This window comes from Drosophila serrata, unplaced genomic scaffold, assembly GCF_035046125.1.
Source record: "Drosophila serrata isolate PLE 108 unplaced genomic scaffold, ASM3504612v1 contig_240, whole genome shotgun sequence".
In the NCBI taxonomy this organism is placed as follows: domain Eukaryota; kingdom Metazoa; phylum Arthropoda; class Insecta; order Diptera; family Drosophilidae; genus Drosophila; species Drosophila serrata.
Window position 1 is genome coordinate 7,233,725 of NW_028257138.1, and position 13,186 is coordinate 7,246,910.

General features: G+C 37.4%; 2 protein-coding genes across 2 annotated transcripts in view; one reads left to right on the plus strand and one right to left on the minus strand.

The window, feature by feature from the left end:
- Window positions 1-13,186, minus strand: part of kek3 (leucine-rich repeat, immunoglobulin-like domain-containing kekkon 3 protein) — a 238,020-nt gene that overhangs the window by 197,659 nt on the left and 27,175 nt on the right. The gene's annotated exons all lie outside the window — the stretch shown is intronic.
- On the plus strand, window positions 2,900-4,857 carry wor (worniu). Its single transcript, XM_020950434.2, has 2 exons — window positions 2,900-2,987; window positions 3,260-4,857. Exons 1-2 carry the CDS (start codon window positions 2,900-2,902, stop codon window positions 4,855-4,857), a joined length of 1,686 nt encoding a protein of 561 aa, XP_020806093.2.

Genomic DNA, 13,186 nt, shown 5'->3' on the forward strand with positions numbered 1-13,186 from the left:
GGACTTGAAGACAAAAATCACTTCCTTGTGGTACGTGTCAGACAGGGCAGATGTGGACCTGGGGGTGATCCTTCCTCCTTGCAAGACGCGGAGGGGTTGATAATGTCTGAAACTGCAGTTCCACCACCATTTACCACCAGCGGCATTACTCCGCCGGAGATTTGTCTGGTGAGATGCTGTGGATATATATACATATATTTCTTTTTGGGGTGGGACACAAACTGCGCCAGGTAGATTTGCACGAACCTCCCTCCCTCTCCGGCACATTTGGCGCATTCCAAGGCACTACGGATCTCGACCAGGTAGGACTACCGCCAGGTAGGACTTCCACCCCAAAAAATGGGCATGTGCCCATGGTGGAGGAAGAGAGATCCTTTTGCCAGATGGCAATATCGAACAAAATTTCATGGTCGCCGGGGGTTTGTTTTCCTGCCCGAATGCACCTATTTAACAGGAGGAGGATGAGGATGGAGGAGGACCGGAACAATGGTCCAGGGGAAAAGGTTGATTTACCTTAGAGATTCGCCGTGTTGTTTGTCCCGGTGATTAATATTTTTGCGGACTGAATCTAAGTGGGAACTGCATTGTTGTGCTCAATTTAATGGCGGAGCCAATGTCACGTGCTCAGGTTTTGCCAGCTGCCCCGCAGGATAGGATCCTGTCGATAGAGATCAATAGGAAAGCTTAGTGCTTGATCTTGCACAAAAGAAATCCTTATTGAAATCCGTTAAGAATTCCGAACGGGGGGTATTTTAATTATAGGTTCAAACCGAAAATCGATCATAAGTAAGCTTATGTCAATTATTTCGAGAAATCAAATATTAAAAAACTCATAACTCAGCGAAAAAACCATTAATTTCAATTCGGTTAGCTTTCTTATATTAGTTTTTACTAGCTAAAAAAATCTGCATACTCAATTTATAATTTATAAAAATAAAATTTTTTGTCAATTTTTTTGTTTACAATTTATTAAAAAATGGTCAAAAAAAATTGAAAAAAAAATTCTAAAAATTTTTTTCTGCCGGAGATGGCTAGATCGATTCGCTTTAAAATGCTGATCAATAATATATATGATTTATAGAGTCGGAAATGACTCCTTCACTGATTTACAAGCTTCTGACCATTCTTTGAGTCAAAATTTATCTATATTTTTATATGACTATTTTTTAGTCAAATCAAATTTTAAAAAACTCATAACTTAGCTAAAAATAAATTAATTTTGATTCGGAAAACGTTCTTATGTTAGTTTTTAATAGGTTAATAAATCTGCATACTCTATTTAATATTTATAAAAATTACAAATTTTGACAGTTTTTTTGTTGTCAGTTTTGTCAAAGTAACCACTTAAAAAATGTTGAAAAAATTAAAAACATATTTTTTCTGAGGGAGATGGCTAGATCGACCCGGCTGTTGATGCTGATTAATAATATACATAATTTATGGAGTCAGAAATGACTCCTTCAGTGGTTTTCAAGCTTCTGATTGAAATTATAATACCTTGCAAGGGTATACAAATAATTACTCTTTCTCATTATAAAAATCCGGTTTTTTTTAATGAAATAAAATATAATTTAATAAATGTTATGAAAGATTAAACCATATTTTTAATGCTAATAAATAAAACAAATTGATTCAACATATTTAATCAATATTTAACCAAGGTAAGCCTTGCAATTAAATAAAATTACAACTCGAAAACTTCTAATAAAATGAGGATCACTTAAATTTCTCATTAAAATATACCAATTTCCTTTCCGTTCTTAAGAGGATTATTTATATTCTTCAATATTAATTTTTGATTTTCATTAATTTTGAAATCTTTTGGGGTTTTCTGACTTTACTCAAATATTGTGGAAAGTGAAGCCACGATCACTTGTAGAATTCATTCAGTGGAAAATCCGATAATTTAAGCCAAGCTTAGTATCATTCAATTGATTAACCCGAATCAACGGAGTAATCAGCTTAGCCAAAATGATCTCCAAAAGAGCCAATCCTCTTAAGAGCGATCTCTTAAATGATCTTGGGGTACGATTGGGAGCTGAAACAAGAGCGCCAAGAGCTTGGGGTTACCTCTCTCTCTCCCTCTCTCTCTCTCTCTCTCTTAACGAAGCTCCAAAGAGCACCTGCCGTAGAAGAGAGTCTAAGGTATATAGCAAGACACGATCGATGTGAGGCGGAACTCTAAAAGAGTTTTATAAATAAACTTGCTCTTGTCCAGGTGTGTGCGTGTGTATGTGTGTATATAATAAGCTCGCCACCAGCTGCCGCTCACTCACACCATTAAAAATCAGGGGAAATACGAGCTGGCACAGAGAGGCAGCTGGTGGCGATCGCTCAGAGAGAAAGAGAGAGAGGGAGCAAAGAGAGTGCCTTTTGTGGCACGTGCTTGCTTTTTTCCACACAGATTTGTTGGCGGTGCCAAATGTTACCTCCTGCTCCCTCACACATATTCCAGTATTAGTTCATCCCTCTCGCACCGGCAGCATCGGCAGCTGGATCAGCGTTCAATGAACGCACAGCTGTGGGATTTTGGCTCGTGGTGATTCTCGGGGTTGATTCACAGAATCACAGAATCCCCCGTGTCACATTCGGAAGTAGGTAGAGCCGTCAAGATCCTCTTTTGCCCAAAAAAGGGGGTTGATCGGAGTCCTGCGATCCTGCGATCCTTCCAAAGGGGGTTGAATAGGGAGTCTATAAAACCGAAGTGATCCTCGCCGGGTTGCATCATTCGAGCAAGGAACCCCTGACGATCGAGACGCGTAGAGTCAAATGAGTGATCAGTGATTCGCAGTGAACAGTGATTATCGGTATCAAATATCAGAGCAAGAGATCGGTGAATCATTACCCAGTGATCAGTGATCAGTGATCAGTTTTACTTGGAATTGCACACACAGGAATCATGGATAAACTCAAGTACAGCCGCTGTCCGCTCAAAAAGCGTCCGATAATGGTGGAGGAGTCCTATCAAGAGGATCACTTAAGTCACGGTAGGTTTTCTTATAGGGATTATAGTGATATGATAATGATTTTAAAGGATAAACAATTAAAGATTGATACATTGGGTTTTTCTTATCGATACATCCTTTTCAATTGTGAAGTTCTAAATTTCTACTTGAATTACTATTATTTTCGTGAAAATATATAAGATTTAATATAAACCAACAATTATTCTATACATCTCCTCCTTAATTATCGATTTTTAATATAATTTCCCTTTAATATTTCCTTTACTAAACTTTAAAATCCTTTTTCCTTCCAGACGAAGGACCCGTGGACTTGAGTGTAGCCTCGGCAGCTGTTCCCCTTGAACCTCATTGGTCCTCGAAAGAGGAACCGGAACCACAGGCTGTGCCCACGGAACTAAGGCGTCGCTTTGATGCAGCCATGAATCAGACCAAGGAGCAGCTGGCACGCCGCATCTGGGAGGAGACCCGGGAGATAGCACGTGCCTTCCCCGATGTCTTTACCCGCGAGGAAATAGCCAAGAGTTTGGCACGCTTGGGTTATGGGGAATTTGAGCTGCCCCCGGAGGAGGAGGTCATGGAACCCGAAACAGAGACAGAACCCCAAGCCGAAACAGAGCAGCAAATTCCCCTAAGCTATGCCAGAGAGTCACCTTCAACCATAATCAAAGTAGAACCCACCGAGCAGGACTTTCCCCTCCGGAACTACAATAATAATTTGCTCAAAAGCATAGCAGAGTACGAGGATTGCATGAAGATGCAACCAATTAAGGAGGAAATGGTTCCTGTACCCCAACCACCAATGTACTATCCCCCACCCACACCTCTCACCGAACCCGAGGATCTTTCGGTGACCCAAAGGCGAGTGCTCAGCGAGAATATGAATCTGCAGAATGTGGCAAGAGCTCTGCTTAGCATGCAGCACATGGCACCGCAGCAACAGCAGCAACATCCTGTGCATCCTCTGCCGCCACAGGACATGGAAGAGGATCAGGAGAACCAAGAACACAATCCCCTAAAGATCAAGAGCAGCAACGATCTGTACTATCAGTGTCAGCAGTGCAACAAGTGTTACTCCACCTATGCAGGTTTAGTGAAGCATCAACAGACTCATGCCTACGAAAGCACCGAGTATAAGATCATCCGAAGTCAACCAGGTGGCTCTGGACCCATTGTGGATCAAACAGAATTCTGCACGGATCAGGCTTCGGCTTTAATTCAGGCAGCAAATGCTGCCTCAGCTCAAAGTATGCAAAAGCCGGTGGGTGTACCGAGATACCATTGCCAGGATTGTGGCAAGAGTTACTCCACCTACTCTGGCCTGTCCAAGCATCAGCAGTTCCACTGTCCCTCGGCGGAGGGTAACCAGGTGAAGAAGGTTTTCAGTTGCAAGAATTGCGACAAGACCTATGTCTCTTTGGGTGCCTTGAAGATGCACATTCGCACCCACACGTTGCCCTGCAAGTGCCCCATTTGTGGCAAGGCCTTCTCGCGACCCTGGCTTCTGCAGGGACACATTCGAACCCACACGGGTGAGAAGCCCTTCAGTTGCCAGCACTGCAATAGGGCCTTTGCAGATCGTTCTAATCTCCGGGCTCATATGCAAACCCACTCGGATGTGAAGAAGTATTCCTGCCCCACCTGCACCAAGTCCTTCTCACGGATGTCCCTGCTGGCCAAGCATTTGCAGAGTGGCTGCCACAGTGAGCAGGGTCCATCGGGTGGCACCTCCGGAGGTGGCTTCGATCAGCAGCAGCTACAGCAGCATCTTCAGGGTTACGAGGAGGGTCATAATCCTCATCAGGTTTACTATGCCGGCAGCGTGGGTAGCAGCAATGGTGAGGAGGAGGAGACCGGGGATTACCCCATGCCACCACCACAAGCTATATATTAACTAATATTTATTACATACAAACACACAAAACCAGCTCAAGTTTTAGCCAAAGTTATACCAAGTCAGAATCAGGGAAAAAGTCAGTGCCAAAAATTAGTCAGCGCAATTATATTGCCACTTAGGGTCTCTAGTTTATCACAATAAAACATGTATTTATTTAGCATTATTATTCCCTTAATTAATTCCCCTTAAATATTTAACCAATCACTATAAAAGTTAGTAGCTTTAGGTTTAGGTTTCCATTGTTGCAGATTGTTTTCGTTGACAATTCCTTGTATTATAAATTGTTGTTAATAATTATTCGTGTACAAATCGAAATGGTGCCACAGAATAAAACCATATAACTAATATAACCAACATTATAATTTATATTTATAATATATTTTAATTTAATAATTATGATTTAAGCTATGTAAATATGCTGAAGGAAGCCAGTAATTTGCATACACTTATTTATATTATTTTTTTAATGAATAAAAAAGAAGAAAAAAACGAAACTACAAAAAGGAATTTATTATAAAATAAAGTTAACACTCTCACTTCTCTGACGCTCTAAATTTATATTCAACTTTATCGAATCGCATCTCTCGGATGCACCTTTCGAATTGAACTGCAATCTCAAAGATGCAATCTCTGCAAGTCTTCGTAGGTGTCATTGCACCATGGAAAACTCCACAAAATCGAGACATTCAACCATCAATGGTTACCAATGGGGGGGTTTTAAAGAAATAAGGAAAACCATAATATATATATATACATATATAGCCGTTTATATGTATAAAAATCTATTGAAAATCGCTGCTTAAATCAAAATTAATTGCCAGAATAATAATTGTTTTGAACGTAAAGCGCCGAAATGCAAACGGCAAAAAAAAAAACGGAGGAGAATTGGCGCAGCTGCAACTGCAACTGCAACTGCGACTGCGTCACCGGCAAAAGCAGCAACAACAACAGCAACACAGCAACTAGCAACATCAACAAAAGCAGCAGGCGGCAAGCGCCAACAAAAGCAATACACTCGAAGAAAAAATGTAGACAAGAAAAAATGTTCAAAGAAAAAATAAATACTAATTAGAGATTATTTGCAGTAGCAGGAATCTTTATATAAAATATTTTATAAAAGAATATGCAAAAACTACTAACTATATTATAAAAAAGTAGAAAAGCAAGAGTCCGAAGTTTGTATACTCTTGCAGTCTGCAATTAAATTATAGAATTGAAGCTCAATAAATTCGTATTCTTTGAATAGATATTTATCGAGATTTTTATATGAAAATTTTTGGAAAATTGAAAAATTTTTAAAACTCGTAATTCAGTAAAAAAAAAGAATATTTTTAATTCGGAAAGCTTTCCAATGTTAGTTTTTTGTGGGTTAATAAATCTGCATACGGTATTTAAAATTTTTAAAAATTAAAATTTTGGTTATTTTTTCATTATAATGAGAAACCCCTTAAAAAATTTGAGAAAAGTTATTTTTCTGCCTAAGATGTCTAGATTGAAAGGGTTGTTGATGCTAATAAGGAATATATATGATTTAAACGGTCGGAAATGATTGCTTTACTTAGTTTCAAGCTTTAAAATATAATTATAATACCCTGCAAGGGTATAAATATTGTAAAAAATACTGCAAAATAGTTATAAAAACTCCTTAAGGTTGTAATAATTTCTGATTTCCTAACTCAATGGAGACTGTAATTCCATTATTATAGATTATAATTCTATTAATAATTAATAGTTTGTAATTTATTTTCCAACTATTTTACTATTTCAACTATTTTCTTACAATTTTATTTGTTAACTATTAACTCACCCCCAAATTTCTTTGAGTGCCCGCCAAACGTCTAGTATTTTTGTGGGTCTGCTGCAGTTGGCGAAATCCACTCAAAACAACAAACCATACGATGAATCATCGATTTTTTTTCAACAAAATCCAAAAAAACAAAAATCACCAACAAAAAAATATAAATAAAAGCCGGCTTGTGGTGCAGCCGCACGCAGCTAGATGGCGCTAGTGGGCAGCCCCCAGCAGGCCTTTTTTCCAGGCCGAGTTCAATTAAACGCGTTTCTTCCAGTTTTGCGACTGAGTTGCCGCGACTTTTTTCCGCTTTTCCGCACTGCAGAACCCAGCCGCACCTTACTTTATATATATATATATATATATATATATCCTAAAAGCCAACTGGAGCTAAAGGCCCCACCCACCCTTCATCTCCATCGAGAGCCAAGTCAACTCACTCGCATTATTATAAATGCCGTCCACGCAGTTTCTAACGCTCTACAACTTCCAGTTTTACTTTTTGTTCATAGAGCATAGTATACTCTATAAAGAATGAGAGGTTTAATGGATAGTTTAAGGAGGTTTGATGAGAATAAAAAATTAGAATTAGAAATAGAATAAAATGTATTATAAAATTCTATAGCTATTGCAATAGGAGCAGTGATGAGCTTCAATTTGCTTTAAGAAAATTATTTTATATTTATAAAACACTCATTATTCTCAAAGTTGTATATATATTTATCATAAATTTCAACTCTTTTGAATTTGCTTTTCCTATTTACTATTCGGAAACTATATTTGAAAAACGTTTTAATCCAAACCTTTTAATTCCTGACTGCTGGTTAGTAATTAGAAGTTAATTTAAACATTTAATTGCAAGAATTTTATAAAGAAATCCATTAACCTAATATATTTGGTGATATTTTACTGTTTGCTCTAAGAAAAATATTTTCTATTTATGAAACACATATGTTACTCAAAGTTTTAAATATATTATTCATCAATTTGAAGTCTTTTGGATTTTTCCCTCATTTTCTATTTAGAAACCATATTCTGAACATCTCTTTAAATTTAAGATTTCATTAGGAATTTAAATTCCATTAAACTCCATACAAATTATAAAGATTAATAATGATAAATAAAATGATATACAAGACTAGCAATAATTGTTATAATATTTACTTTAGGGTATCTTCCTATTCGTTTTCCCTGCTATTTGCTTCCGCTCTCGACCTGGCCAAGCGGTAGCTTTTTTGGTCTATTAGGAAACCGTGGCTTGGAGCCGGAGAGACTTGCCACTTGAAAGTCATATTGCATTTGCCAGACAGCACTCGCCCAAGAACCGGGGGGACAGTGCCCCCTTCCTCAGGTGACTCGTTCTTTGACTTTGATTTCGGGTGCGCGTGCTGCCGTTTTTGGGAGGTTTTTAGTTGTGTTTTTTGGTTAAAGTTTCCAGGTGCCACGCCCCGTCATAGTGGAACGCATGCCAGGTAGCGGCATTTGGTCAAAGGTTAAATTAGACAAGGCAGGGGGAAACCTGGGTGACAAGTGCCAGGCAATCGTTTAGAGCGCTAATTTATGGTCCAACGAAATACCAAAGAAAAATGGAAAAATCAAAGACAGAAAAACAACAACAAACGAAGCGGAAAATGTGCTCGAGTTTCCTTTATAGCGGCTACGTGCAGAGTTGGCTTAATTGGCAGTCGGTTGGAGGCCAAGACTTTTGTTTGGCCAAAAAAAGCACGCCCTGTTCTTTTTCTAATTTTTTTCGGGGGCCTGCCGTGGCAGTTTAATTAATCTCCGATCGTTCAGAATGCATTTTAAATGCATTTTTTCCCCCACCCCCACCTATCAAAATTGATTTTTTGAAAATATTAACCAAGTTTTATTATTATTTAAATTTTTTAAAGGTATTCAAGACACGTTTCTCGCCGCTCGTTGGCCATTAATATTTAATAATTTTAAATCGGCACATGAAACAAATTATGGAAACAGCTGTACAGCGCCATTGGTTTTTTGTTGTTATTTTTCTGTTATTATTTTTTAAGCCTTTGTTGCTTTTATGGCCACTAAGCTTTGTACGTGTTGTTTGCTTAACGCGCCGAGTGTAAATTAATATTTAATTATGATCATTCCCAAGACCGGAGTTGTGGCGCTGATCGTGTGTTGAGTAAACGCCATTTTCTGTATTAAGATCTAATCATTTGTGTTTTTTTTTTTTCTTGTTTGTTGTTATTTAAAAGCTGGCAACAAAGCGTTTAAGCCAAGTCAATGGAGCATGCCAATCGATTTTGGCTTTTACTTAGATTAGCCAGGTTAGGCAATGTATAAGGTATTTTGGTATTAAAAAAGGGGGAGAATTGATGGAGAATTAAATGGTTTTATTAAATGTATATGTTTTGAGGAGGAAATCAATATAGAAGAAAATATAAATTAAAGATTTTACAAGCAAAAATCTCTTTAAACTTATTAAGATAAGTTCTTGTTAAGGCTTCTTAAAGTTCTTGCTTATCAATTATCTCATTTTAAACTTCAATTTAAATACCTTTACCTGAGACTTAAATCCCTCATTAAATTTAATTTAAGCTTATTTTCTTAGCCATTTATTTTCTTGATTTTTTTGCATCTTTCCCAAAGTCATGCTCTAATAAATTAAGCTCTTCCTGAGACCCAGTTCTAGCCTTGTTCCATCGGCGGAGGAGTGAACTGACAGCTATGATTAGCCACGAGCAAGACACAATCCTCTGCTGACCATAACTCATGACACACACTCAGAACACTCACAATACACTCACAACACACTCGCAAACACTTCAGTGGAAACTGACCAAAAATAAGTTAGCGGCCAAGTCATAAATCCGATGCCGTGCACTCGTCGACGTCAAATTAATCAAAAAGGCAAACCAAAATGCAGCGCAGGCAAATTAGCCATAACAAAAAACCAAGCTAAGAACCAGAAAAAAACACCATCAAGTGGCAAAAAGCCAAAATGAGAACTTTTTTCCCACACTGAGCCAAAGTGATCAAAGCAGAAACCGACCGAAAGAGAACCTTTTTCATACAAAATCACAAGGCAGACAACGCCCCTGAAATGGAATCGATATAATTATTTGCATTATTAATAATTACCATTGTCTCGCTTGGATTTCGATTTGGATTTGGATACGCTTTGCTTTATGAAATTCAAATTCAAATTCAAACGTAAAACTCGAGTGCGTTGGCGTTCGACCGCACAGAAAGAATCATAAACCATAAAGCTCGGTAAATATGCTAAGGAACTTAATTAATTCAAAACCGCAAAAGTTAACTTTAGCTGGAAATCAAACTGAAACTCAAACTGAAAAACTTCAATACGGAAATAAGCTTAATCTAAGAGCGAGAAAAAAGCAATTTGAGGAAACTTAATGTGACTCCGGTTCGAATTGTGCCTCGAATATGGAACTTGAAGGCGCCAGAGGCAAAACAATTGCACCATATGTATGTGTGTTTGTGTGGGCCACCCACACCGGAAAGTCTGTTCAAGAAAACTTAAAAGAACCCAGAAAAGAAAAAGAAATCCATCAACAGGCAACACAGACAGCATATATCAAGACTCAAAAAACCCCACGAGGCAGCCCAAAACCTGACCACGCTCCATGCAAAGCTTCAACTTGTCAGCGCGTTAAGTGCTTCAACAAAAAATGAATGTACAAAGATATATATATGTGAATATATATAGAGTTCTTTTTTAAATACCATGAATATTGTATATAGCTATGACACATTGTTCTTTTAGCGCCTCTCAACTTTGGCTTTCGATTGTTGGGCGTTCAACCCGCACATGGGATTTGCAGAGCAACCTGTTACCTGTTTTATTTGCTTCACTTGCCGCAGACATTTGAAATCGGATTTATCTTATTACAGCACCACAAAAAAGGCGATAGGCAAAAAAGATTTAATTATGCCCGTGCCAAGTATTAGTTTCCACTAGCAATAAGAGTACTTGAAAGGTAAGCAAAATGAAAGCAAAATGCTCTTTCGGTAAGAAAAACTAAGGTTAAGTAACTAAGAATATATGGAGAATCTATGATAAAGGTTTAAACCTATCATTAAATATATTTTATAATGTTATATATAGTCAAAATGTATTATATGAGATTTTAAATGAATACACTTCCTTAATAATAATAAAATTTCCCTTTATAAACTCACTTTTATACGCATTTCTTAATTATATTTTTCAAAACATTTATCTCAATTTGATGTACTATTTACAGCACTAATTTATAACCCTAATTTATTCCAAATTCTACAACTTGTAAGAGGATTTCTATATAGGAATATTGTATATATTTTATGATTCAGAAAAGGAGTTTGCTAACTATAATCGAAATATGTTATATAAGTTTATAAATCCATTTATTACCTTAAAAGTAATCATATTTCCCTTAATAAACTCATTTTTACACACTTTTCCAAAACATTCTTTTCAACTATTTATCGAAATTTTCTATACAATTTCCAGTACTAAATTATTAACCTAATTAATTCAAAATTCTACAACTTGTAAGGGTATTTCAGTATAGAAATATTATGTATATATCATATGATTGAGAGAAGGACTTTGTAAACTATAATCGAAATTTATGATATTAGTTTTTTAATTAATAAATTATCCTAAAAGTAATATAAAAGTAATCATATTTCTCTTAATAAACCCACTTTTATACACATTTCCTAAACATTCTTTTCAAATATTTGCCTAAATATTCAGTACTAACTTATTACCCTAATTTAATTCAAAATTCTACAACTTGTAAGGGTATTTCGGTATAGGAATATATTGTATTTATTATATGATTGAGAGAAGGAGTTGGAGGGCGTGGGTGTTCGACCCGACGCCGTCGTCGCCATTGAGAGGGCGTCAAGAAAGACAAAAGCCATCCAGTAACAAAATTGACATTTTGCTTTCAGCAGCAGTAGTTAACAACAAAAAAAAAAACTATAAGGGTAAAAATAAACTAAAAAAAAGAGTGCAGAAAAAAAATCATATTTTGCACGTTTTTTGTGTCGAGAGTGGCGGAGGAGCGAAAACAAAAGACTTAGGCAACGAACTTGCCGCTCCAAAGGGCTCGGGAACAGCCTGCTCCCCCGTGCTGCAAAGTGTCAAGTTGCGCAACTTGTCAGCCAAAATGCTGAGCCGTCTGGGGTGCCTTTTGTTGTTACTTTTGTTTTATGCATAAAGCCGTTTTTAATTAAACCGACGACAGCCACTAAACATGCCCCATTATCATGTCATATCTATGTGTACTATCTTGCATGTGCTGCCAGCCGCCTGCTCTATCTTCCTGAGGGGGAAACAACCAGACTTGAGGCCAGGATCTGGCTTGGATCTGACTTGGATCTGGCTTGGATCGGTCTTGGTGGCTATATGGCGGTACGCTGACATAAACGCTGACATTAATTGAGTAATTTATAACGATGCCGGGGCAGACAGAATGGATGGAAAGACATCGGAGTGCCAACATCAAAAGCTCGGCAACGCGCATGTCTTCGGGGCCGCTCACAGAGTTAAGAGGGATACCGAGCACAACATGATATTGTTATTATTATTATTATGATTACCAGCGACATGAATTCAATTAACACTTGTCAGATGTAGTCAGCTTGGAGCTCCAAAACTGCAAACTTCGGAGCTACGAAAAAACACAGAAAAAACAAGCTCACGATCCGCTGGCATAGATAAGTTTGGAAATTTATGTCTTAGATTTGGCCAACTTGGCGTTAAGTTATAGTAAGGTCTGAAACATAAACCAAATATATATATACTCTCGGCTAACTTTTGATATCTTTACAATTAGAGTTTATAGTTTTCTAGAAAACTCTTTTCTATAATTGCCATTGCAAAAAAAATAAAAATAAAAAGAAAACCTTTTTGGCCCGCTGCTAATGAGCCAAACATTGCCGCATCGCTTCTGCATTTAGGCCTAATAACTGTCGGCCAGAAAAAGCCGGCCCAAAAGCAAAATCCAAGAGAGTCGCCTCCCGAAAAAGGCGCACAAGTCAAAGCAAATTAAAATAAGAATCACGACAGGTTACCATGCGATCCCCCAATCGAACCTGGGTTCCAGCTCCCAAAACTCCATTCGGAACAAACACGAAACGCCGCCAGAAAAGTTCAAAAAAAAAAAAAAAAGAAAAGAAAAAGAAATTTACAAGTGTTAAATGTCGAACGCTCTTTTTGGCTCTGAGGAGGGAAATGCGTGCTGCTGGCCGGCTTTCGACACGAAGCCAATGCGGAAACGGTGGACAAATGAACCCCCAACTTGGGTTAATCACTTGGAAAAATTACAATTAAACTCTTTAAAGAATAAAAAATGAATTTAAAATATAACAAGCAGGGGAATTGTGCCTTAAACGATTTTATAGAATTTTTAGCCATGATTTTGTCAAGTTCCTAATCATCGAAATGCTTTCTTTACTTTATATTTCTATTATTTTTCTTCAAGTGCAACCTTCTTAAAAGTCCGACAAATGGCGTACGTGTTAATGGCATTTGAATTTGGCCAAATA